Below are 27,456 nucleotides of genomic sequence, written 5' to 3' on the forward strand. Positions count from 1 at the left end.
GTGTATGGGTCAGCGGGTCTCAGGTGAGACTGGGCAGCATGCTACTTCCTCCTCCATTTCTCTCCCCAGCTGCCTTCAGCTGAGCTTAAGACCTGGTGACTCGCAAACAGAGCCTGTCAGCTGGGAGGGAGGTAAGATCCAGGAACACTGCCCTCCTTCTCCAGTGTCTCCCCACCATTCTTTTTAAAGAATTTGGGCTTTGGGCCACTTATCCAAGTCTCAGGTTCCTCTTCTGTTAAGCACGAGATATGAATCCATCCCTGTAAAGAGAAAGACTGAAAGCACCCTGCAGCGGGAAGGCTCCTGGCTGGAGCTCCCTTCCTTCTCCTTACCTGCTGGGTTCATTCAAAATTATTCCCCAAAGGAAAAGCTGTGTAAGGATTGGGATTGGGAGTGGGAGGAAAGGCTTTTCCAAGATGCCAGGTTAAGTCACAATCTTAGGATGGAGGTTCCAGGGGGGAGGGTGGGAGACACTGCCTCCTGGCTTCACGGAACCCTTACACCACCCGATGGAGAAGGAAGGAATCATTTACCCCATTTTGTGGCTGAGGAAACCAAGGCCCAGAGAAGTTAAAGAGGACTCTTAAGGTCACAGAGCCTGGAATAAAGTCCGGAGTGGGACTTAGGTCTATGAGAAATCCAAGGCCATCCTCTTGACGCTACACATTCTCTTTCCCCCTAGAAGCCAGTGATTCCCCTCCCATCCCTACTTCACCTCCCTGTTCCCCAAACGTGGCCAGGGCCAGGGCACCAGGGCTGGGCCAGGCATCCCTTCGCCTTCCCGGCACGCGGGTCTGGGTCTTCACATGGCCGGGGTCTGGTACTTGAGCGCCTCTCAGAAGTGTGGGTTTGCCCCGAGACTCCGGCGGGCCCAGCTTGGAGAGTGAGGGCGCCGAGGCATAGGTGGGGCGGGCGCGCAGGAGACTGGGGAGCGCGGAGGCGCGGGGGGCGGGAGCGCGAGCCCGGGGAGCAGCGAGGGACGGAGGAGGCAGCGCAGCAGCGCTCGCCCGGCGCCGGCCGCTCTCGGCCCCCGCCCCCTCGGTGCTGGCTCGTTCTTCGCTTATCCGGCTCCGAAGCAGACACAGCCGCCGCCGCAGCCCCTCGGGCACCGGCCGCCTGCCGGCACTGGAGGGGCGCAACGCGGCCACTGACCCGGTGGTGCCCGAGGAGGCGAGAGGGGTCCGGGCGCGCTCCGGGGCCCCGGCGCAGCGCACGGTGAGCGCCCCCCAAGGCTTGGGGATACCTTAGCCGCGGGTCCCCGGGTACCAACCCCCGGGTACCCGATGGGGCATCCTGGGGGGCGCAGGGCAGAAGTTGGGACCGCGCGGAGCCCGCCTCTGCCGCAGAACCCGATATGCTGCCGCCGGGGCGAAACGGCACCGCATCCCGGGCTCGGTCTGGGCGGCAGCAGCTGGCCCGGGGGGGAGCCGTGGAGGGCTCCGAGGGGGCGTCGCCGCTGGGGCCCGCGCAGGTGGTCACGGCCGGCCTCCTGACCCTGCTCATCGTCTGGACCCTGCTGGGCAACGTACTGGTGTGCGCGGCCATCGTGCACAGCCGCCACCTGCGCGCCAAGATGACCAACGTCTTCATCGTGTCTCTGGCTGTGTCCGATCTTTTCGTGGCGCTGCTGGTCATGCCCTGGAAGGCAGTCGCCGAGGTGGCCGGTTACTGGCCTTTTGGGACCTTCTGCGACATCTGGGTGGCCTTCGACATCACGTGCTCCACCGCCTCCATCCTGAACTTGTGCATGATCAGCGTGGACCGCTACTGGGCCATCTCCAGGCCCTTCAGCTACGAGCGCAAGATGACCCAGCGTCTGGCCGTGGTCATGGTCGGCCTGGCGTGGACCTTGTCCATCCTCATCTCCTTCATCCCAGTCCAGCTCCACTGGCACAGGGACAAGATGGGCTCCTGGGGTGGGGTGGACCCGCCATCTAACCTGGCCAACGGGACGCCCTGGGAGGAAGCCGGGGAGACAGACTTGAACGCGGAAGACTGTGACTCCAGCCTGAACCGAACTTACGCAATCTCCTCCTCACTCATCAGCTTCTACATCCCGGTGGCCATCATGATCGTGACCTACACGCGCATCTACCGCATTGCCCAGGTGCAAATCCGCAGGATTTCCTCCCTGGAGAGGGCCGTGGAGCACGCGCAGAGCTGCCGGAGCCGTGAGGCCTGCGCGACCGACGCCGGCCTGCGGACATCTATCAAGAAGGAGACCAAGGTCCTCAAGACCCTGTCGGTGATCATGGGGGTCTTCGTGTGCTGCTGGCTGCCCTTCTTCATCCTTAACTGCATGGTCCCTTTCTGCAGTGGACACCCCGAGGGCTTCCCGTGCGTCAGCGAGACCACCTTCGACGTCTTCGTCTGGTTTGGCTGGGCCAACTCCTCCGTCAACCCCATCATCTACGCTTTCAACGCTGACTTCCGGAAGGTGTTTGCCCAGCTGCTGGGGTGCAGCCACCTCTGCTCCCGCACCCAGGTAGAGACAGTGAACATCAGCAATGAGCTCATCTCCTACAACCAGGACACCGCCTTCCACAAGGAGATCGCCGCTGCCTACATCCACATGATCCCCAACGCGGTGACCCCCGGCGACGCGGAGGTGGACAAGAAGGAAAAGGAGAGCCCTTTCGATCGTATGTCCCAGATCTCTCAGACGTCTCCAGGTGGTGACCCTGCTGCTCAGTCTGTCTGGGAGCTGGACTGCGAGGGAGAGATTTCATTAGGCAAAATAACACCTTTCACCCCAAATGGGTTCCATTAAACTGCCTAAGGACCGTTCTTCGTGGATCTATATAACTGCATAGACATGAACAAGCATGCAGAATACACACGGACACACACACACATTTCCACGGCTGCTCAGTGTCTCGTGCCTTCTGTGGTGGTGTAGTAGTCCCTGTGCTTAGAAACTTCACCAGACTGATTTGTTGTGGAAAGATTTGGCAGAAGCAGTTGGAAAAAACTCAGTCAAATATACACTAGCCTAGCAGAGATGGATCAATGGTTCTGTTAGAGAGGATAAGATGGTGATTGATTCGCCAAAAAAAAAAAAAAAAAAAGGTGGTACCCAGTCTTTAAAAAATATACTCTCCCCTCCCCTTTTGAATGACTAGATTATTCAGTGAGTTATTTGTGTTTGGGTTGATTTTTAAGCAATAGGTTCAATGTGTGTAGCACTGATGGGAATGTGTGTGGCTTTCCTGTATCTTGCTTTCTGTGGCCTGTGTTTCTGCAATTTTTGCCCTCTGTGCGTCTTTGCTACAGCTGAGGAATTCTTCCTGATTTATTCTGGTGGTTAATAAACACAAATTATGTGTTCTATGAGGATGACTGTCATCGCTTTGCCAGATTGGTTTTCAGGACGGCTCCTGGAGAAGCCATGAGAGCTTCCTTAAAAGCAGGGATGATTTTGGCTGGGTCTGGAAGCACACGTTTATTTTCTTTACAGTCAGTTTGGCCTTAAAGGTACACACGGGGGCAAGGGAACTTGAAGAGTTTCTGATAGCTCAGACTTTTAAAAAAATTAGATACACACATCTTGAGTCTGTGCTGAAAGCTGGCTTCATGCCACAGCATCAAATACAGACTTCTCAAGCCTGGAATTCCAATTTTTTTTCTCATTTGAATCTTCTTTTTCAAATTACATAACATAAAACAATTCTCCTGATTCCTAGACAGATGCTATCAGTTCATTGAAAAGATCATGTAGAATAATCACTAGGTCTTTCTCAACCTCAAATCTATAATGTTTTAAAGTTACGTGGCTTTTGATCTACTGTGTTTTCTGAAGGGCTTTGAAATATGTGAGTTGATATGCTTTAAAAAACAAACCTAATTTTTAAATAGGCATTTTCATTTGTAGACAGTAGAAAGTGAGGGAATGCATTTTAAAGAAAATGTAGGAGCCAGAGATGATATTTGAATGAACTTGAAATTGGAAAATCAACAAAAAAGCCCAATGCATTCCAGTCTTTTTTTTTTCTCCTCTCTGCAGTGTGCACAGCAAAAGGGAGCACCATTCCAGACCAGAGCATATTATTACCATCAGATCTAAATGTGAGTGTTGTTAATGGAAGCAAATGAAATGTGAATATGTAATTTTGTACAAGTCCCTACCTGGAAGCAGGCTTCTCAAGGACAGTATAATCCATTTTGGTCGCTTTAGGGATAATTTTATTGTCAATCTCCTGAACAACCAGGTTTGCTCACATGCAGTGCCTGGCACTTAAGGCTCTACAAACAGTTGTCGAATGAATAACTGACTCTTTCTGGAATGGAGAGCTTGAAAGTGAATTCTATTTGGTACAATAGTTTTCATATATGATTTAGTCAAATTGATATGGGAATCTGAGGTCTCGTGTTCCATCCAGACCTCTTGTGAACTGATTGCTAAGTGGATCATTAGGGAAACATCAGGGGCAGTGAAAAGTGCCCTGCTCTGAGATTCAGGAGACAGCTGTGTGACCTTGAATGCGTCAAATAACCTCTTTGGGCCTCACTTTCTGTCTGCCTCTGTAAATTGAAAGACATTGTGTTTCATGATGCAAATATTAGTGGATAGGGTCTAGGGTGAAATAAATTCAGCAAACCCCCAGGTACAATATCTGTTTTCTATGGGGCTTCTTAGAACTTTTCCTGTGCATCCTGAATCCCCAAGCAGGAGAGAATTCTGCATTGTTTTCCAATGTCTTTGACCTCGTGAATACTTGTTTGGTGCAATTCTTTATTACTCTCTCTTTGGAGATCACAGTTGCAGGGAACATAGTTTCAGAAACTCTGATTGATCTGAAAAATCTCTAAAATGCAACTCTTCTAAAGGACAGGTTGTTACAAGAAAATTTTTTTGGTGGTAAACGTCATTCTAGGCCCCAGTTCACATAATTTCTATGTTAGGAAATGTGGGTTATGTGAGGACTTTGGGACTGCCTTCCGCAAAATATCACTCATCATTCATTATATTTATACCTACTATGTGCTAGGCACTCTTCTAGGAATATAGTTGCCAATTAATTACTCTGAGGTCTAGGAGCTTATAGTTCAGTGGGAGAGAGGCAGCAAACAAATACTACGATACTGTACTGCAGTGCAACATGCCATCCAGACTCTGAAATGTCATGTCAGGCAGTGATACTGATGTGATGCAAAATAAAACAAAGTGAGTAGAGTGATGTGGCTGCCATTTGATTTAGGGCGGGCAAGCAAGAGGCTTGAAGAAGAGAGACACAGATGGAGAAGGAAGCCTCAGGGCGACAGCAGTGTCTAGGCGGAGGAGTGCTCTGGACGGAGGGAGTGACCAGCGCAGAGGCCTGGGCGTGGGAGCTTGCAGGGAGCACTGTGGGGGAGAAGGGTGGCTGGCGTGGCTGCAGGGCTGTGGAGGGTTAATGCTAACAGCAATGGCAGGCACTATAGAGACTGACTCTGTGCCCCTGGCAGCTGCGCTGCATGTATGCAGATTCATTTAATCCTTGCAAACCTGCAAGGCAGGCACTTTTGTTAGCCCCATTTTACAGATGGGGAAATGAAGGCATTAGGAAGCTAAGTAACTAGCCCTGGGTCACACAGCCCATGAGTGGCGGAACTGGACTTGGACTGGAGAGCCTGGCCACGGAGTCTTCCTTAACTGCCCTGCGGTGGTGAGAGGGGCTGCGGAGGCATTGCGGTCAGCATATGTACTGATGCCTGGACCAGAACACTCCTCGTTCATTTGTCAATTAGCTGGTTAACTGATGCATTCCTATATCCTCCTGTAAGCGGATTTCTATTGTGCACCTGCCCTGAGTGCTCCTTTGTGTTTGGAGGGGAGGCAGTAGTGAAAAAAGGAGCCCATATTTTGGCCTAGTGCTTCCCTAATCCCTCTTTGATCCTCACATTAACCTCACATATTACTATGTTTCCATTTTACAGATGAGAACACTGAGGCACATAGAGGTTAAGTTGCTTGTCCAAGGTCAGATGACTAGTAATTGGTGGAGCCAGGGTTTCTACCTAGACCTGTGGTTCTAAATGGGGACAGTTTTCTCCCCCAGGGGACATTTGGCCATGTCTGGAGACAGTTTTTGTTACCACAATCTGTTGTGAGGTGCTCCTGCTGAGGCAGGAGATAGATGGACCCCAGGCTGAGCAGCTGGAGTCTGTCTCCTGTGGGCAGGTACTCCAAGATGAAGATAACTGCAGGAACAGGGAGGAGCTGAGTCCTGCCCCAAGAAGAGATAAAGGACCACATGTTCCTCATTCTCGTGGTCAAGGAGACTTTCCTTGACTACACATGTGTGGAAAGGCTCCTCAGGGGCCAAAAAGGGAGGGGACGCCCCCCACAGTAGGTGATGTCAACCTACCTATAGGTGTCTTCACTAGAATACATCTTGGCTAAGAGATGCGCGTGCACACAGGGGAGGACCCTGAAATAAACCAAATACAGACTCAGAGCCAGGGAAAGCAAGGTGATTGGCCAGAGGAAACCCAGAAGAAATGCCCCTTGTAAGTGATTCAAACTCCCACGAGGGTGCGACTCCCTCTCTGCGCCTGCCCATGTGTCTATCCACACGTATCCTTTCTCCTCCTAATAAACACTTTACTTGTTTCACTACTTTCCATCTCTTTGTGGAAATTCATTTCTACAAAGTTGATGGGCCAGGGCCTTGTCATCGGCCACTGGTCTAGTGGCCAGGATTCAGCACTTCTCACTGCTGCAGCCTGACTTCAATTTCTGTCCGGGGAGCCAAAATCCTGCCTCAAGCCCCTGCAGGCAGAGGCCACCTGAGATTACTGCCATCTGATGGGTAGAGGCCAGGGATACTGCTACATTTCCTGCTGTGCTCCCACAGCAAAGAATTATTTGGCCTTGAGAGGCCCTGACTCCAAATCCCAGCTGCCCGTCCCAAAGCCACACTGCCTAGGCTTTGAAGCGCCACAGCCCTGAGTTCAACTTTCAGCTCTCCCTTTATTAATTGTCTGAATTTGAGCACCTCCCCTAGCTTCAGTTTCTTTGTCTGAGAAATGGGTACCTTAACTCCAGAGGTCTGGTTGAGGGTTAAGTGAGTCTGTGTAACACTGAGATTATTTTTGTGTTGTTCTTTTTCCTTTCCTTTCCTCCTTTTTAAAAGAACGCTATCGTTTTATACATTTTCAGAAGACTTTGAGGTTCTTAGCTTGGGGAGAACTACATCGTCCGGAAAGCCAGCAGCCGTGAGAGCTGAGACTCGTCCTGTTTTGTTTCCACAAGGCTTGTTCTCCTTCTCAGCCTGGACCAGTGTTGGGTGCGGAGTAGGTGCTCAACAAATGTCAATGTCTCTCCTGACCTCGGTCTCCTACACACACACACACTGACGCACACACACACGCACACACGCGTGCGTGCACCAGGCTCAGGTGATGTCACTGAATGAGTAACTAGGTGTTTACACAGTAAGTCCAGGGGTAGTGTCTGTTAGGGGTGGTGGTCCTCACATTTTGGGCTGATCAAAGACCTGCAGGGCTGAAAGCCCCACAAGAGGTGTTGTCATTGTGCAACATACCTGAATGCTCTTTGTAACTAGCAAAGTGCTTCCGGAGTGTTACCCTGACAATTTCCTGGTGAGGTCCTTTCAGCCTGCCTGTTAAAGAGATGAGGCAGTTGACCTGGGTGGCGGGGGAGGGGGTCCAGAGACTCACCCACGGTCACTCAGCCAGAGGGACCCACGCTGAATTTGAAGGTGGCCTTAATTCCTGTGCCCTCTCCACCACACTGCCCTGAAGGAACATGTGACAACGGGTGAGCTGTGAGCACTGCCTTAAACTTTGCATCTCATTCTCCTCACCCTATTCCTGTCTCTGTGTGATGGCAGGAACGCTCTGTCCCCCACTCTGGGGAAGTTTCATGGCCTGGGTGGTGAGATAGGACATGGCAACCTAGGGAACAGCAGGAGTGCCTTGGGCATTGCCCCCTCTAGGGGGTCTCCCACGTGGTCTGTCCATCATGGTGGCTTCAGGGGAGGTGGACTTTGTACCTGGTGGCTCAGAGCTCACAGGTGCGCCCCGAGCAGGGGAGAGCCAGGTGGACCGTGAGTCTCCTTTGGTGAACTTGCCTCCACGAACCGTACTCTGTACCTTAGAACTGAGTCCCCAAGTTCAGACCTTATCCAAGGGGAGGGATTTAGACTCCTCTTGGTGTGATGTGTCAAGGAATTTGCAGAAAAGATGTTTTACATTATGTTGTATTAAAAAAATTATTCGACATAATTTCAACTTACAGAAAGGTGCAAAATATTACAAAAGAATTCCTAAGTACCCTTGATCCAAGTTCCCAGACATAAATATTTTATTGTTACTTGTTTTGTTGCTCTTTTTTTTTCTTCTCTGAACCATTTAAGACATGATGCCCATTTACTCCTGAACACTTCAGTGCATATTTCCTAAAAACAAGGAATTTTTCTAATCTAATCTACAGACCTTATTCAGATTTCTTGATAATGCTTTTTAATAATAAAATAAGTCAAGACCTGTGTTGCATTTACTGCTATATCTCTTTAGCTTTCTTTCATGACTTTGACTTTTGTGAAGAACACCCAGCCAGTCACTTGGTAGAATGTCCTGTCCCTAAATTTGGGTTTGTCTAGTGTTTCCTACTAAGTAGGTTGTGACATACAGTTTGGGCAGAAACACCACAGAAGTAATGGATGCTGGGTTCCTCCCAGAGCATTGTGTCTGAGGTAGATGCTGTCAATTAATCTCATACTAGCGCCATTAACTTGATCATAGGGTCATGGCAGTGTCTACTATGAAGGGACTATTTTACCCTGTGTAACTAATAAGTATCCTTTGGAGAGATACTTTGAGACCATAAAATACCCCATTATTCCTCAAAATTTCACCCATTGGTTTTAGCATCTATGAATAATGATTCTTCCCTGAATCAATTCTTGTTATAATTGCCACATAGTTTTTTTTTTAAAACAAATTCCGTTGTTTTTTATTGTAAATCAGGGAATTTATTTATTTATACCAATATAGACTCTTGGATTCCTAGTTTTTTTCCCAATAGGTTATAGTTCTTTACTCTCTATATTTATTGTGATTTTTAAATTTTTTAATTGTCCCAGATTTGGCCATCAGGAGCCCTTTCAAATTGGCTCCTGTGTCCTTTTATTATCCTTTGATCAGTTTGCTATTTTTTGGCATGAGATATACAAGACTCATCTTGTATATTCCCTGCCTGAGCCCTGAAAACAGCCATTTCTCCAGGGAGCTCTGGTTCCTTTTTATTGGAGAATGGTATTTAGAAACCAAGGTGCTGGGGTGTTATTGCTACTGAGATGACGTTGCTTCTAGGTCCTCTCAAAGGACAGAGTGGGAAATAGATATATGTATATGTGTACATATATGTATTCATATGTGCTTATGCACATTTCTATAAGGATCCATATATATTTCTATATCTAGCTGTGTTCATATATTAAATCCTATAGTTTCATTCTCTTACTTTGGGACATATTTTAAAATCATCACCCTGGTTTCAAATCCTGCCTTTCTAATGTCTTAGTTCATGAGAACTGGAAATCAAAGAGATTAAGTTACCTGTCAAGGTTTTTTGGTTGTTTTTTGTTTTTTTTTCTTATTAAAGTGGAGATAATAACGGGACTTACTTTTAGTGTATTGGCAGGGTTGTGTGATATGGTGCAGGTGAACTGTGTAAAGCCATGCACACAATGAGAATTAGAAAACTATCAGCTCTGTGGTTGTGTTCGTAACACCTGAGAGTGTGGAGCAGGACCTCCTGTGTCCAGGTAATAGTTTTGTGCTCTATTTCAGGGTTACTGTGGGGACCAAGAGCTCAGGGCCAAGATCTAGGAGAAGGATAGGATGGAACAGCAAACAAAACTTGGCCACACCTGGAATAGAAGAAATAGGACAAGATGTCAAGATTGATAAGGAGGCCAGGGGAGATCTAAAAGGAGAATGTTCTTGAGCTCATCTGGAATCCCTGGAGCTCTAGGTCACTTTGGGAAAGGACTTACAGGGAACGAGTACCTCCTTTCACAAGTGGGGCAGAGCTGTCAGAATTTTGCTTTGACGTGGTTTAAGAGATGCCATTTTGACATTCCCAAATTGGGGCCTGGGGATGCATGTGTCCCAAGATGTTAGGATGTTGTAGGCTGTTAACACAGTGCCGGGCCAGGGGAAACACTTAGGGTATTGTTTTCTATTCTCTTCTAAGACCGTCTCTGGGGAACTGGTACTCCATGAACAGTTTCAGAGTGGTGACACCTAGAATTAGCTGACCACATACTCTGTCCCAGATGCTTTATATTCATCTTTTCACGCCATCATTGCAATGTTCTTGTGAAGTAAGTGCCATTATTTTCATTTGAAAGATGAGGAAAAGAAAGCTCAGAGAGGTTCAATGATTTGTGTTAAGTTCACACTTCCAGGAAGTGACAGAAGTGGGATTTGAAGAGAGGATGTTCATGAAGAGGATTTTCCATGGTCTGTCTCCTAGAGAGCCCCCCCCCCCCACTTTGGGCCTTACACACTCCTTGGAGGGACTCAGACAGAGGGTTACTCCTTCATACACATTTCCCCAGGGGTCTTCTCTGAACTAAACATCTTGAGGTTCTGAAACCAATTCTCATCAGACTCAGCTGGAAATTCTCTCTCCATTGTGGCCTCTGTTCTGTACTCGTCCAATGCCCTTTAACAGTGGCAATTAGATCTCAATTGTCTATATTAGATTGGGTCTGCTCATCATGGGGGATGAACAGGCCTAACTTTCCACACCCCTGATAATTTCAAGAATTGGGAAAGCATGTCCAATGCTGCTTGTTAGAAATTGCAACTATAGCTCAGTTCACATGTCAATTTGAATTCATTGGTAGTGGCTGCCCAAAGTCCTGTGAAGAGAAAGATTCTGAGGTTGCATCCCAATCAGTGGAAAAGAGGTGCCTGATTGACTAATGATGTTTATTTGGGAACTGGGAGATGGAGGATGTTTGATAAGTGCTAAGCATTTGCCATTCTGGGTCTACCAGTAGTCCTCAATCCTGTCTGCCCCATAGAATCACTTGAGGATTAAAATATTCGTGTCTGAAGCTCACTCCAAACAGCTGAATCAGAATTTCTGAGGGATAGGGCCTAAGATTTGGTATTTTTTAAAAATTTGAATGTGTTTGAATATGTAGCCACAATTGAGGAACACCATCGGCAGGTTTCAAAACTTCCTCCCTTGATCCTGCCTTGTTTCCTCAAGTTGCACTTTTGCTACAATATTTGATTGGGTCTTATCCGCAATGACTACATGTGACAGTACTGTAGATCTCTTATCCTGCATCAGTCTTAGATTTTCTGCCACAAGAAAGAATCTCTATAGCTAGTCTTTGTGGAAGATGATCTCAATAGTTAAACCAACTCAGACTGCACTGCAGGTAGGGCTGAAACATTCTCATTGAAAGCAAACCCTAAGGGTCCTTTTACTGAAGGAAAATAATCCAGTGGGCCAAGTGGGTAATATTGGAATATCTAATTCTCAGATTCCTCACTGACAAAATGAGATGTAGAAAATGAGGAGTATTTAGTCAGCAGCTAATAAATATTTGTGGATTAAATGAATTAGCAGAACACAAAATCAGAATACTTGTTAAAAATCAAAAAAAAAAAAAAAAGAAAAGAAAAAGGAGAAAGATATCACAATATATCCTTTGCCTGTTACACCAAAGACAATGGATCTCTTAGCTTCATAGGCCCATAAATTCTGAGGAACCTATTCTATGAGCTGTGTGTAAGGAATTATTACCAAGGAGCTTCCTCCAACCCTGGGCCTGGTTTGAGGAGATTCTGGAATTCAGCTGATGCTGAAGTGGGAGGAGGCTTTTAAGAATCTTGGGAGGGGAACAAGTGTATTTTGCACGTGGGAAGGTTGTGAATCATCTGTGGGGGGCAGAGGACAGACTAGCAGGCAGCTTGTGAGATGGCCTCCAATGATCCCCCCATCCTGGTGGTTTCCCCTTGAATGTAGACTAACCTAATGACTGCCTTCTAATGAACAGAATATGGAAAAAGCGATGGATGTCACCTCTGAGATTATATTGCAAAAATCTGTCACTTCCATCTTGTTCTCTCTCACTTTCTTATTCTGACGGAAGACAGCTGCACTGTTTTGAGTCGTCCTATAGAGAGGAGCAGTGGCAAGAAACTGGTGGAAGTCTCTGGCGGACAGCCAGCAGGGACCTAAGGTCTGCTAGTAGCCACTTGACTTGGCTTGGAAGTGGAATCTGCCTCAGCTGAGCTCCCACATGAGACTGTAGCCCTGGCTGACACCTGCATTGCAGCCTGTGAGAGACCTTGAACCAGAAGACCCAGCGAAGTATCACCTGGGCTCCTCACCCACAGAAACAATAAGGTAATGAATTCTTGTTGTTTTAAGCTGCTAAAAGTTTTGAGTTAATTTGTTACCGAGTGGTAGACAACTCATGTAGAACAACAGGGAGGAAATAGCATCTACTGAGCCCTTCACTATCCTCAGGTGCATCATAGACCTTTTCTCATTTCATCCTCATGTTAACCTGGATGAAGAGGATGCTGGGTGAGTGCCAGGGGTAAGATTTGAAGTCAGATCTGTTTGATTCTAAAACTTGTATTCATTTCTCAAGTCCAGGATGCTACCCAGGAGACATTTGCCACGTTTCTAAGGTCAATAATAGAATGCCTAATGCTGTTGCTAAAAGTTTGCATAAAATGAACCATTATTAGTGTCTATAAACTCAGCAACCTGCTGTTGCTGACCCCCCGTGCATCTCCAGTTAAATACACACCAGGGCACACACATCTCACATGCACACAGATGCTGCCACCATACCCACATGCCCAAGCTACATTTATAAGCACGTTAGCTCACATATGCACACATAAGCTTGCACCAGCACGCACACATGCCCTCACACACACCCATCTCATCTTCTAAGAGAAGATTCTTTACAACAGTCCACTCCTAAATAAACAAATGTTCAACAAGATTTTCGAGCCTGAACAGAAATGGCCACTATCATTTTTTTTGTTTAACAATATTCCGTATACTTTAAGCAAATGTGAAATCTGGCTGGAGACTTCAGAAATCATTTTGTCCACTCCCTTCATCATGCACACGTCCAGAGAAGTTGAGGGACTTGTCTAAGAAGCCCAGCAGGGTTGTAGGAACTAGAACCAGGTCTCCTGACCTCAGATCACTGCTCTGCCCCTGGCAATATGCACCTGTCACAGAGGCTGGGGCATGGGGAGATGGGGAGTTGGAGGGTGGGGTATGGGTAGCCCTCCTTGACCTTGGAAATCCATTTCCAAAGGAGATCATGAGTATAAAGACATTCATAGTCAATTGTTCTTTCTGTGTAAATGAAGTTGATGACATTTATTCTTTTCCCACAGTATTTTCTAAGACGGATCATCGTTTAGTTGTTTGTGGATTAAATACAGATGCTGCGGGATTTTTTAGGACCCTGATTAATTCTAATTGAAAGAAGTATGGAGAATGATAATTTACAAATAACAAATGTCAGCACTTAAGGAGACAAAATAGCATTTCAAAGGCAGGTTTTTTGTTTGTTTTTCATATTTCATGAAAGAGAGCAAGCCTTTCTGGGCAAAGTGGCAGGGAGATTTTCAAGGAAAAGCTTATGGGGAAAAGAGGACTTTAAAAATGAATTGAAAGCAAACTCAAAGGCACTGGACCTTCATTACAAGTTCCTCCTGCTGGGCAAGAGGAATTTAAGCAATTTTCTGTCCTCTGCCCTTTCCTCCTCCCCCAATTTGGAAAAATGATTTGGACATCTCAGGCAGCAAAGAATGAGCATCAGATCTGGAAGCAAGAGATTTGGGTTTGAGTCTCAGCTGTGTCATTTTAAGTAAATAATTCACCATCTCTGAGTTGGGTCCCCTCAGCTCTGATCGTGAATACCATCATGCTTACATCACAGGGTCATTATTAATGTAAAAAACACTTATTTGCTAGAATTTACTCTATACCAGATGCCACGTTAGGACTTGTGCAGAGTGATCTCACTGATCCTTCACAGCAGCCCTGTGAGTAGGTCTGTGCATTCCTCTTGTACAGGAAAAGATGCTGAGGTTCAGAGAGGTCATGCTCCTTGCTCCAGGTCACACAGCTAAAAAGTGATGAGGTAGGGATTCCAACCCATGCCTGTCTGACTTGCTGCTATCTTGCATGGTAAGAATGTGATGACAGTAATGATTGAACCTGGTGTACCCCCCAAAAAAAATTAAAAAAATAAAAAATAAAAAAATATGAATGATGAAAAAAAAAAATGTGATGACAGCAAAATGCAAAACAAAACAAAATAAAACCCACAAGTTCCAAAGACACATTGATGGCCTGTTCTTTCCTTGCCCCATCCCTGTGCTAGGAACCCAGAATTGAAAGTGGATTAACATTATGGGCTCTGCTTCCATGCACCTGACATCCTATTCTGTGGAGCCCTTGGAGGCTGGGGAGGAGAAGGAGTCTGGCGGTGGTGGTGGTGAGGAGGGATGAGGCTTTTGGATTTAACTTTGGACTCATGTTTAAGGTGCATATGGGCCTTCCGTGTGGGTGGATGGCGTGAGGACCAGGGCAGAGGTCTGGGTCTGGGACCACCACCACCAAAGATAATAGCCAACATTGATTGACTGCTTAGCTTGTGCCAATTAAGGCTCCAGGTGTTAATCTAGTTGGTCCTCACAACGATGCTGTGATATAGCTGCTACCATCATCCCTGCTGTGCAGAGCAATGAGGGGACCTGCTTCTCAACCACATGCAGGCAGAAGGTAAAACCTCACGGCAAATGGTTCTTGTGAGTCCCAGGGCTTTCCCATCTGGTGATTCACTGCTCAGTCTCCTTCCTCAAGCTCCAATGTGCCCTCTATTTTGAGTCACTTTCCATCTTGTAAGTGCTCTCCTGTGCTTTTGTTTTGCTTCATTAGATTCTTCTGGGTTCACTGTGTGTCAGAAATTTTTCTCCCTGAAAATGAAAGCATTTTTGTGACTGTCGGATTGAGGGACCCTCAAGAAAATACCTTTGCATACCAATAGGAGGCACTAAACCTTAACATCTGACCAAACAGACAGCAGGAAAGGGTTCCCCATGGGGAATGTGGTGAGGGAGGCATTGACTCGGTCTGAGCACAGGCCTCTCAGCCCCCAGTCCTGTTCCCTGCACAAGTACAGAGCATGTCTACGCTCTCTGTCGCCCAAAAACCTTGGGGCTCCAAAAAGCACCCTGAACAGAGACAAGGTCATGATAAGAGTCATTTATTGGCAGCTTGCTACATGTACACACTCTCTGCTAAACATTTTATAAACATTAACTCATTTAATGTTCACAAAAAATTCAGGAGGTAGGTGCAATTAATACTGACACTGTACAAATGACAAAATGGAGGAACAGAGAGGTTCAGAGACTTGCCCAAGGTCACACAGAGAGTGTGGAAGATCTGAGACTTAGACCCAGGCAGTAACACTCCAGAGCCCACTCTCCCCATCAAGAACCCTGCCTGGCATGGCTTTGTGGCTAATTCTCCCATAGCCCGAGTCGTAGGAGCCAAGGGAGGACCCTCAAATATCCCACCCAAGACATCGATCCCTGCCTTTTCTTGGGCAGCCCTTGTCAACAACCACTTGAGTTTATTAAGAGCATTTTTCTGACCTTAACGTGGTCATCTGTAGCTGTTCCCAGACGATTTCCAGTTCCCACAGCCATCCTTTCTCCAATAAACTTGGCCTGTGTTTTTGATGAACATAGGGGGCCTGGTTCTTTTGAAGGCAGGAGGTGAATAGGAATAACATGAACGGGGTTGACCAGATACCTCAGTGGAATGCGTGTCACGTCAGAGGCAAGAGTTCCATTCTGAGATGGATCCTCCGTCCCCAGTGACATCTGCCTCTCCTGTTCTCATAGCTCAGGAATCTTTTGATAGGGGATCAGTGATTTTATTGCAAACATAAGAAGCAGACCTCTCAGGACTTCCCTGGCAGTCCAGTGGTTAAGACTCCATGTTTCCACTGCAGATGCCTGGTTGGGGAACTAAGATCCCATATGCTGCTGGGCGGGCGGAGGGGCAGGAAGCGGGGAGAAGCAAACCTCTTTAGGAAAGTGGCAAATCCACGCACTGGCATGTAAGTGATCAACGCCAGCACATTCATCCACCTGTTCATTATTCTGCAATTTTTTTTTTTTTTTTACCATTTCCCAGGTGCTGGGGTTCTGAGCTGGGTGCTGGGATTGCAGAGGCTGCAGGATACTGACTGTGGAGTCCAGGGGAAGGAGGATTGATTGATTCCAATAATTGTAACAGGGATGAAAGTTATTGGTGCCACAAGAGAGGTGAGAAAAAGTAGAGGAGGAATTCAAAGAGGGTGAGTTCCCATCTAAAGGGAGCATCAGGAAACATTTTGTAGCTAAGGTAGCGGTTAAGCTGGTCCTTGAAAGGTTTGTAGCGTGAGAAAAAAAATGCTATAGGTGAGAGGGGTGGGAGAAAGCAACACAGGAAGAAGGATCAGGATAAGAAAACGAATATAGGTGAACAGATATATCATCTCTCCCACTGAAACTGAAGATGCTTTAGCTCTGAAAACAAACATTTTAACCAGAGGTCTATCAACATTGACAAATTTTTCCCAAGCAAGTATTTTCCAGAGCAAAATGCACTGAACAAATTAAATGCATTGATCATTTTTCTCTTTGGTGCAATTAACCGATTTACAGCATTACTTTCAATTTTCTTTTTTAAAATCTTACTAAATTTATTTTTATTGAATCAATTATTTTCTTGGCAAACTTCACGGTGAAGCTTCTATATTAGTCATATCAAATTTCATCCGTATCTTCTGCCATTGTGTCTTCTGTTTGGGGGGAAGGGAGTTATTCTTAGCAAATTATCATTTAATTTTGCGATTGCCAGTCTTATTTTTATTGATGATTTATACCAGTAATATTCATTATGAGTCAGATTAAAAACTAATAATTTGGATTTATCATTTAGCTGACCCATGAGAAATTTCTGAGCAAATCTCCTCAGACATTCCAGGATTGGTGTTTTGTCCTGGAGTGGCCATTCATATCCCTAATTTTTCAATTACTGCTCATCAGGTTGAATATTGTGTGCTTATTGTTTATACTGTGGCTGGAGCAGAGAGAAAGAATGGGGTCAAGATGGCGGGATAAAAACATATGGGTCCTTATTTCAGCTCAAGGATGTGAAGAGATGGAAGCACAGTGCTTTGTACTGGGGATTTGCAGTCCTTGGTGACACTGGTCACCAGCGGGCAGTAGGATGCTTGGGTCTTAATAGCACACCTGAACCAAACGCTTCAGGTTTTCCTTGTTGTAGCTTCATGAACTAGTTTAGATCATCGCCAAGAGTTCTTTTAATCCAGGCAGCTGGTGTAACATAGTGGCTGGAAGTAGGAGAAGTTTGGGGTTTGAATTTTGGCTCACTACTCACTGGCTGTGTTACCCTGGGCAAGTATTTTCGCTCTCTGAACCTTTGTTTCCATATCTGAAAAATGGTGATGATGCCTATCTCATGAGATGTTGAGCACAGTTCTTGCCACCCGGTACATGTACCATAGATTGAGTCTTTGTTTTCAGGAATTAATGAACTAATTGCAGAGTAAGCACTACATACATGTAAGTCTTCTCCTTCCCCTCCCCCCTTCTTCCCCCTCTCCTACATTTCCCCCTCCTCCTCCCCTTCCTCCTCCTCCCCTTCCTCCTCCTCCCCTTCCTCCTCCTCCTTCTTCTCCTCCCCTTCCTCCTCCTCCTCTTCCTCTTCCTCCTTCTTTTTCTCCTCCTCCTCCGTTATCTGAAAATCTATCCTTTTGATGGGGTTCAGGACAAACTATTCCAAATTTGGTACCTTAGAATATGGAATATCTTAAACTGAAGCAGTTTGAGAAAATGGCAGAAACAGGAAGGTCACTCTGACCTCCCACCCTGGTCAAAGCAAGAGGTAAATCTCCAGGTAAATCTGTACTTTCTCCTAGTACAGGAAGGTACTAGCAGAAAGTACAGATTTGTACCCTCTCTGTACCAGGAGGAAGGGAGACTTCTTATCACTAGATATAGGGAATTTAGGGCTGAGAAGGCTGTGTAACAAACCTTGTTACTTCCTCACCATTTACTACCCAGAGTCCAAACCCCACAGTCTTGTGAATTCATCAGAAATTGACTGTTTCTTCATCTGAAAGGTCTAAAAAGGTTCCTGCTCTGATCATTTCTTCAAATTTTCATTCCTCTGTGAAGGCTCCCATGTACATGCAAAAATTCATTAAAATTTTTTATACTTTTCTCTTGTTAATCTGTCTTATGTACGTTTACTTCTTAGCTCCAGTCAGAGACCCAAAGAAGGTAGAGGGAAATTTTTCCTGCCTTGCAATTCCACACATGAAACTTCATGTCTCTGAGACTTCACATATGCCGTTCCCTCTGCTCAGAATGCCCCACCAACCCCAGAATGCTGGTGGAACCCGTTTCACCCTCCAGCTCAAGCGTCCTCTCTTCTGTGCTGCGCTTCTGTGTGCTGCCCGCCCTGAACGGGCAGTCCGTCCCCCTGTTCTCATGCCACCTTTGAACCTTGTTTATTCCCTGCTCTAGGCAGGGTTGTTACAGTTGTAGCTGACAACTTAAACTCAACACAGACACGTGTTAGCAGAAGGGTGGTTTATTGGCTTCTATAACTGCAAAGACAAGGGTATGCCTGGATCTAGAGGCTCAAAAGATGTTTCTCTCATTCTCTCTCTTTTCTCTTTTCTCTTTCCTCTTCCTCTTCGTTTTTGACACCACTTCTGGTCTCTTAACTGACCCCAGCTTTATCCTGCCGCGCTGTTCCTTGTCTCTTCACCTGGATCAGATGATTTCCCTCTGTTTCCAAATCTCTGAACCCTACGTGCCACTGGGCTTGGTTGTCTGTAGCCGTGGAAGCAACAGAGACATTGAGAAGGTTATCTGGCAGGGTTGTGAGGTACATGGAGGAAGTCAGACTAGGAAGACAGTGGAAGCTGAATCATTGTGGGCTCTGTGTGCTGGTTCCAAGAAGTCTGGGGTTTGTTCTGTTGTTGGGGCGGGAGCCCCTGGGAGTCACTTGGCAGGAGAGTGTACAGTGATCAGAATTTCCACGTTAGCAGATAAATTGGGCAAGTGTATAATGAGGATGAACCAGAAGAGTAAGTGTTAGGGAGACGAGAGACTTTCCCCTTTGTCAGTTTTACTGGCATAGGGGCAAGATGATGGAGAGCCCATGAAGCATAGATTACTGAGTTTTAGAATTGAAAATACAGAAAGAGGCCTTCCTTAGTGGCTCAGTGGTTAAGAATCTGCCTGCCAGTGCAGGGGACTCAGGTTCCATCCCCGGGCCAGGAAGATTCCACATGCCGCAGAGCAACTAAGCCCGTGCGCACAACTACTGAAGCCTGCATGCCTTGGATCCCGTGTTCTGCAACAAGAGAAGCCACTGCGCTGAGGAGCCCGTGTACTGCAACGAAGAGTATCTCCCACTTGTCACAAGTAGAGAGAGCCGGGGCGCAGCAACGAAGACCCAACGTAGTCAATAAATAAATAAATAAATAAATAAATAAATAAAAAGCAGCTGCCCTTTCTGTTAGAAAATACAAAAAGAGTGGTGGTATGGAGGGCATGGCTACTAAAATAAGCTTTGGTTGCTGTGATGGCTAAATAATGGGCCCCAAAGATGTCCCCATTCCAATTCCCAGATGCTGAGAATGTTACCTTCTATGGCAAAAGGCTGAACATAACCTTATATGGTGAAATATGTAACTAAGGTCAGGATCTTGAGATGGGGAGATTACCCTGGATTATCCAAATGGACCCAATGTAATCACAAGGGTCGTTAGAGGAGAGAGGCAGAGGGAGAGGTGAGTACAGAAGAGAGAAGGTAATGTGACAACGTCTGCAGAGAAAGAGAGACTGGAAGATGCTAGGCTGCAGCTTTGAAGGTAGAGGAAGGAGCCATGGGCCAAGGAACACCAGCAGTCACCGAAAGTTGGAAGGGGCAAAGAACAAGTTCTCCCCTAGAGCCTCTGCAGAGGGCCTGGCCTTACTGACACCTTGATTTTGGCCCAAACTAATTTCTGCATTTTGGCCTCCAGAACTGTGAGAGAATCAATTTCTGTTGTTTTAAGCTACTGTGTTTGCGGTAAGTTTGCTGCAGCTGCAATAGGAAACTCATGCATTTGCTTGAAAGGGTTTTCGAGGGCAGGCTCTACTCCTGGAAGTCAAGTTCTGCCACCACCTGCTGATGCCAAAGACTGAACTCCTTGAGGGCAGGGCTATGGGAATATTGATCTCCATTTGCCCAGTGCTTCCACTGGGCACTTTGCACCCCCACCCCTTGCCATCATCACAATAAAAATGCCAGGTTCTCAATTCTTTATTCCATCCTCCACAGCCCTTGCCAATTTATCTGCCTAAGTAGACTTCTGATCATTGTACACTTTTCTGCTGGAAGACTCTCAGTGGCTCCCTTAGGTTGACTACAGAACAAAATACAGACATCTTGGGCTGTCAGGGGTGCAGTAACTGCTTACAGACTCAATTGTCATCTTTCAGGGTATGGGGATTAATAATGATGATGATGGTGGTGGTGATGGTGGTGGTGGTGGTGGTGATGGTGGCAGTGGTGGTGATGGTGGCGGTGATGGTGATGGTGGCGGTGGTGATGGTGGCGGTGGTGGTGATGGTGGTGGTGATGGTTGTGATACTGATGATGATGGCGATGGAGATGTCGATGATATCAGTGATCATTATTGAGCACCTGGTGCTCAGGTCCTGTGCTCTGGGCTTTCTACACATGATCTCACGTAATCCTTGCTCTATCCGTATAATGAGGCTTTTACAGGTGGGTAATTTGAAGCTCAGAGAGGGCTTTAGTCACACAGTATGGCAGTGGCCAAGCTAGAACTCGGTGGCTGGCTCCTGACTCCCTGAACGATGCTTGTTCCCATGCGACAGGCTGTCCCTGTCGTGTGGCAGGGACAGGCTTGCATGTCTGTTTTGGCTGGAGGGTTACATCTCTGTCCTCATGGACCTAACCCCATGTCCTGCTGTTCCAGAGCAGTTCAGAGTCTAGTGTTATAAATAAAATGATGACAAATGTGAGAACGCAGAAAGGGTTCACAATAAATCACTTAGATGAGTGTTACACCTGCTGGTTGGTTCACTAATTTGTGCACTTCTTTGGAGAGAGACTTTGTGCCCTGACACCCAGCTTGGGGAGTCTAAATTCATACTAGCTTCCAATCTTCACTGTGTACATCTTCCCCTGTGCCTTCCTCACTACCTCCCTCCCTTATGTCAAAGTATTTTTAGCCAGAGGAAACAGCAACTTAAAAAATCTGTATATGCCAGCTGTCTTTTCAGTTACCATTTATTATTTCTTTATTTATTTTAATACATTTTTATTGGAGTATAATTGCTTTACAATGTTGTGTTGGTTTCTCCTGTACAGCAAGGTGAATCAGCTATATGTATACATATATCCCCATATCCCCTCCCTCTTGAGCCTCCCTCCCACCCTCCCTCTCCCACCCCTCTAGGTCGTCAAAAAGCACCAAGCTGATCTCCCTGTGCTATGCAGCAGCTTCCCATTAGCCATCTATTTTACATTTAGTAGCATATATATATGTCAATGCTACTCTCTCACTACGTCCCAGCCTCTTCTCCCTGCCACCCCCTCCCTGTGTCCTCAAATCCATTCTCTACGTCTGCATCTTTATTCCTGCCCTGCCACTAGGTTCATCAGTACCATTCTTCTAGATTCCACATATATGCATTAGCATACGGTGTTTGTTTTTCTCTTTCTGACTTACCTCACTCTGTATGACAGACTCTAGGTCCATCTACCTCACCTTTCTTTTAAATAATTTAATATACACACGTACTTGAACTGGATGCCTCTCTTTGCCTCATCTCCCGTTCCTCTGGTTCCCCAGGCAGACACTGTGTATTGGCCCCACAAACATGCCTCACTCTTTCAAGACCCCTTGCCCATCTCCCACTATTCCACATGAAACATGGAAAAATGATCACAAAAATTTTATGTTAAAGAGAGAGACTCTTGGGCTTCCCTGGTGGTGCAGTGTTTAAGAATCTGCCTGCCAATGCAGGGGACATGAGTTCGAGCCCTGGTCCTCGAAGATCCCACATGTCGTGGGGCAGCTAAGCCCATGTGCCACAACTACTGAGCCTGCACTCTGGAGCCTGTGAGCCACAACTGTTGAGCCCACATACCACAACTACTGAAGCCTGCGCACCTAGAGGCCGTGCTCCACAGCAAGAGAAGCCACCGCAATTAGGAGCCCATGCACCACAATGAAGAGTAGCCCCCGCTCACTGCAACTAGAGAAAGCCCGTGCACAGCAACGAAGACACAATGCCACCAATATAAATAAATAAATAAATAAATAAGTAAATAAATAAATAAATAAATTTATTAAAAAAAAGACTATCAAAAGGTTACCTCAGCCCAAGTGTCCACCAGTGGTTGAATGGATAAACAAAATGCTGTCTATCCATACAGTGGATTATTTATCATTCAGCCTTAGAAAGCAAGGAAATTCTGACACATGCTACAACATGGATGAACTGTGAGGACATTATGCTAAATGGAATAAGCCAATCATAAAAGGACAAATATTGTATGCTTCCACTTATATGAGGCACCTTGAGCAGTTGAATTCGTAGAGATGGGAAGTAGAATGGTGGTTGCAAGGAGCTGGGGGAAGAGGGGAATTGGAAGTTAGTGTTTAACGGGTATAGAGTTTGAGTTTGGGAAGATGAAAAGAATCTTCTAGAAATGGGTAGTGGTGGGTGATGGTGGCACAACAATGTGAATATACTTAATGTCACTGAATGTACACTTAACAATGGTTAAAATGGCAAATTTCATATTATATATATTTTACCACGGTAAAAATAAGCCATTAAATAATCTTCTATAACAGTTTCACATAACATGTGCTGTTTTTTCTGGATTATATATACAAAAAAATAGTTCAGTGGCACAACTGAAAAATACAGAAAGCTTCCAAAACAAAAGATTTACAATTTCACCCCCTCAAAATGAACTGTTATTAATATTTCGTCATGTATTATTTCAGTCTTATATTTCCATGCACGTTTACTTACACACACACACACTCATACATTTTTAATCTTTTCTTTAATAATGAAACTGAAATCTTATGCTTCTCATATTCTGGTAGATTTTTTTCCTTCCTTTTAAAAATATCGTGAACAGTTGTCTAGATGAGTTTTGTTTTCAAGTGACACACACATTTATTCATTCAAGAAATATTTAATGGGCATCTATATTCTGCTTAATTCTTGTCCCCCTATAAAGCTGAAAAAATGTTACACTGAACACCTCATATCCCAAGACCTTGATTTTCCGTTATGTTATGATCATTGCTTTACCAAATATCTACTCATTTATCTATGCCTCTATCCATCTGTCCATCTGCCTAGTTTTTGATGCATTTTAGAGTCAGTGGCAGACTCAGTACATGTAAGTCTAAATTCTTCAGCATACTTATTATTAACTAGAGACCAGTTATTTGTTTACAATTTTTCTTTTGATGGGAAATTTATCTACAATGAAATGTATATATATTATGTTATTTCCTGAGCTTCGAAAAACTTACACCCGGAACTTTGTTTCACTCCAGAAATTTTCTTCTTGTGCCTTCTGAGGCCATCCTTACCCCACACCCAGAGGCAACCACTGCTTCTGTTCCACTACAGAATACTGTTTTGTTTCTAGAATTTCATACCAATGGAATCATCTAGTATGGAGATGATTTCAGCCAGTATGGTGTTTTGAGATTTATCCATGTGTCAGAAGTTTGTTCCTTTTTTAATACTGAGTAGTATTCAATTGTGTGAACAGCCAGTTGTTTTTCCATTTATGTGTTTATAGATAGTTGGGTTATTTTCACTTTTTGGCTCTTATGAATACAGCTACTGTGAAAATTCTTGTATGTTTCCTTTTCTCTTAATCTCGGTGATGGTTAATTTTATATTTAACTTGACTGGGCCTTGGGGTACCTAGAAATTTGGTTGAACATTATTGTGGGTGTGTCTCTAGGGCTGTTTTAGGATGAAAATTATCACTGGATGGTGTAAAGCAGATTGCTCTTCCCAGCATGGGTAGGCTTTGTCCCAATCAGTTGAAGACCTGACCAACAAAAAGTCTGAGTAAGAGGGACCCCTACCTGACTGCTGCCACTGAGGCTTTTTTTTGGCCTTTCAGACTCAGGATGAAGCATTGGTTCTTCTTTAGTCTCCTGCCTGTCTCTAGCTTGCCAACTGCCAATCTTGGAACTTTTCAGGCTCCATAATCACATGAACCAATTGCTTATAGCAAACGACTTTTCATATATATATGAAAGGATATACACCTACTGCTCATCTCATGTTGGAGGATCACAAGAGGTCAGGCCAAATCAGGCAAGAAACATTTGATGCCTCTGCTTGGATGTGGCATATCTATATCTATCTGTCTTTCTTCCTCCATCCCTTTCTTCTTCCCTCCCTCCCTTTCTTCCTTCCTCCTCCCATCCCTGTCCTTCTTCTTTCCTTCCTTCCCTTCCTTCCTCGCTCTCTTTCTCTCCCTTTCTCCCTTCCTTCCTTCCTTCCTTCCTTCCTTCCTTCCTTCCTTCCTTCCTTCCTTCCTCTTTCTTTCTTTCTTTCTTTCTTTCTTCTTTCTTTCTTTCTTTCTTTCTTTTCTTTCTTTCTTTCTCTTCTCTCTCTCCCTCTCTCTCTCTCTCTCTCTCTCTTCTTCTTTCTTTCTTTCTTTCTTTCTTTCTTTCTTTCTTTCTTTTCTTTCTCTTTTCTTTCTTTCTTTCTTTCTTTCTTTCTTTCTTTCTTTCTTTCTTTCTTTCTCTCTCTCCTGTTGGCTCTGTTTCTCTGGAGAATCCTGACTAGTATAGTCTCTCACTTGCTGTTAAGTGGACCTGAGGCCTTGGAAACTGAGCAGTTTCAGAGACCGATTCTGGAAATTTGAGGGGCAAGGTAGGTGGCCAGCAATCTAGCAGTTGGCAATAGGGTTTCCCCCTGGTCTGAGAGTCTAGGCAGCAGAATCTATTTTTTAAGGTCCAGTGGGGGCTGTGAACTTTGATCTCATGAGGCAAAAATTCTAGTACTGGGCTAGGGAAAGGGGCCCATGAAGAAGGGCTGTCAAACCAGCATAGTCTGGGAAGGGCAGCGTAGTTGCAACTGCATAGCCAGGGTTCAGGGTGAAGCCCCAGGCTGATCTCTAGATAGATTAATTTATTCATTCATTGGCTAACTCATTACAAAAGGCAGTATGGCAGAATTTATGCCACTTAGGCTCTGGAGTTGGGTTGCTACTTTAGAATCTCTGCTCTCCCATTTATTAGCTATATGATTTTGGGGATAAGTTGTGCCTCAGTTCCCAAACTGTTGAATGGGGAGAATTCTATCCAACTGCAGTGTTGTAAAGATTAGATGAGATACTTTATATAAAACACATAGAACAATCCATGGCACATTGTTAGGCTGAATTAACTTTATATAATGTAATAGCCAGGCTCTACTGTGATAATGCTGCTTAACAAACAATCCCAAACATCTCAGTGCTAACAACAAATATTTACCTTATATTCATAGGTAAGCTATGGCTTTATAGGACTCTAATGGGCTTGGCTAGATTCAGATGGGCCTAGGTCTAGGCTGTGAGTTGGGTTCATGTCAGCTTCATATAGCTCTCATTAGGAGGTCCAGGAAAGGAGCCACAGCTATCTGAGGCATGCCTCACTTAATGCCTCTGCTGGATGTGGCATTCTCTAAGTCTACTGACATGCCATTAGCCATAGCAAGTCACAGAGCCAGGCTCACTCTCAGTGGGGTAGGGAAGTACATCACTCTCATGAAGGGAGAGGAAAGCAGATGTTTTCTGAACAATAAGTATATAGTAACACAATCTCCCATAGTATTATCAAATGTTTCTTGAGTGCTTAATAGATCCCAGGAAATGTTCCAAGCACAGGGATTCAGAGATGAATCAGACAGTGACTCAGCCCTCAAAGGCACTCTCACCACGATATGGTAACTACGGTAACTGAGTGGTAAAGGAGGCCACGAGGAGGCCCCAAGGAGAACTTAACCCCTCCTGGGGTCCAGCAAGAATGATTTTAATTCTCACAAGGTCCATAAATCAGGTATCACAGCTGCATTTTACATATAAGGAAATAGAGACTCAGAGAAGTTAAGTCACTTTCTTTTGGTCCCACAGCTAGAAAGTGGCTGAGCCTGGAACCAAACCCTAGCATGAGTGTCCCAAGGCTCAGCTCTTTGTATGACAGCGCTGGATCCAAGTGTGAAGTCAGGGTCAGCAGGACCAAGATGAGGACTGACAGAGACTCCCAATCCTGGCAGAAGTCTGGTCCCTGGTCTGCATGCAAGTGAGCTCTGGCAGAGACATCTGTAAGCCTAGACCTTCACAGCTGGACTAATGCCTTCAACCATCTGAAGGGCAGACTCAACAACTACCAATCCAGTGAACTGTCCAGAAGATGCTTTCTATGTTGCCTTGTAATGCTAAGTCCCCAAGCCCAAGCCCCATTTGCCCTCTTGGTGTCCTTGATTCCCTAGAGCTTTTGCCTCCTTTGTTCACAGTGCCAGGCACTTTCCCCATTTATGTATTTATTATCCCAGGTGATTGTTGCTTATGAAAAGCCCATATTCTCCACTTTCACTGGCACAGTCTCCAGAGCTCCAGCAGTGCCTAGCACCATGCAGGGGCTGAATAAGACGGTGTGGAGTGAGCAAATGAATGGTTGGATCAATAGAGGCTGCTGAGTCCACTGGAAGGAGAGCAGACGAGATTTGTTTTTTGTCCCTATCCCGTCTCTGGTCCTCTGGAGGCATTTTAGCCACAATGTGTCTGGTGCACCCAAATACCAGAGCCCCTTGGGGACACAGGCATAGAGGGAATAATTGGCTTTCCCTTGTATATCTTAATAAACATTGGGGTGGGTTGCCCTTGTCTTTTATCTTCTGAGAAGTAACCTTGATGTTCCTTGTGTTCTATCAGCTGACTTTAACCCTTAACTCAAATACTCCCCTGATGCAAAGCACCTAGTCCAGACGAATGAACAATGGTACCTCCCCAATCAGTCTAGAGCATTTGCATGGGCACGGTCCTGTATCCCAACATCCACTGAAATCAGGGCCTGACAGAGAAGCCTAATTTTCTTCGTGGGTTATTTAAAACCAAATCACAGTGGCAATCATTATGGAGAGCTGTTTCCCTCTCCTCTCCCAAAGCTGTCAATCTCTCCATTTCATGTAAATCTTCTGGTTGCAGTGATAAGACAATGAATTGGCTTGTGAATTGGAGAGTGCTAAGGGCAAAGGAGTCTTATCTTTAAAAGACAAAGAACCCCAGAGATA

General features: G+C 45.5%; 1 protein-coding gene across 1 annotated transcript; it reads left to right on the forward strand.

Moving 5' to 3' along the window:
- The first annotated feature begins 1,354 nt into the window (after window positions 1–1,354).
- DRD5 (dopamine receptor D5) lies at window positions 1,355–3,322 on the forward strand. The gene has a single exon (XM_057706658.1). The coding sequence runs from the start codon at window positions 1,355–1,357 to the stop codon at window positions 2,768–2,770; it is 1,416 nt and encodes a 471-aa protein (XP_057562641.1). The 3' UTR covers window positions 2,771–3,322.
- The last annotated feature ends 24,134 nt before the right edge of the window (window positions 3,323–27,456 follow it).

This window comes from Hippopotamus amphibius, chromosome 13, assembly GCF_030028045.1.
Source record: "Hippopotamus amphibius kiboko isolate mHipAmp2 chromosome 13, mHipAmp2.hap2, whole genome shotgun sequence".
NCBI classification, from domain to species: domain Eukaryota; kingdom Metazoa; phylum Chordata; class Mammalia; order Artiodactyla; family Hippopotamidae; genus Hippopotamus; species Hippopotamus amphibius.

Excerpts from the sequence above, each read along its gene's own strand:
- DRD5 (XM_057706658.1), top strand. The coding sequence starts at position 1,355 with ATGCTGCCGCCGGGGCGAAACGGCACCGCATCCCGGGCTCGGTCTGGG.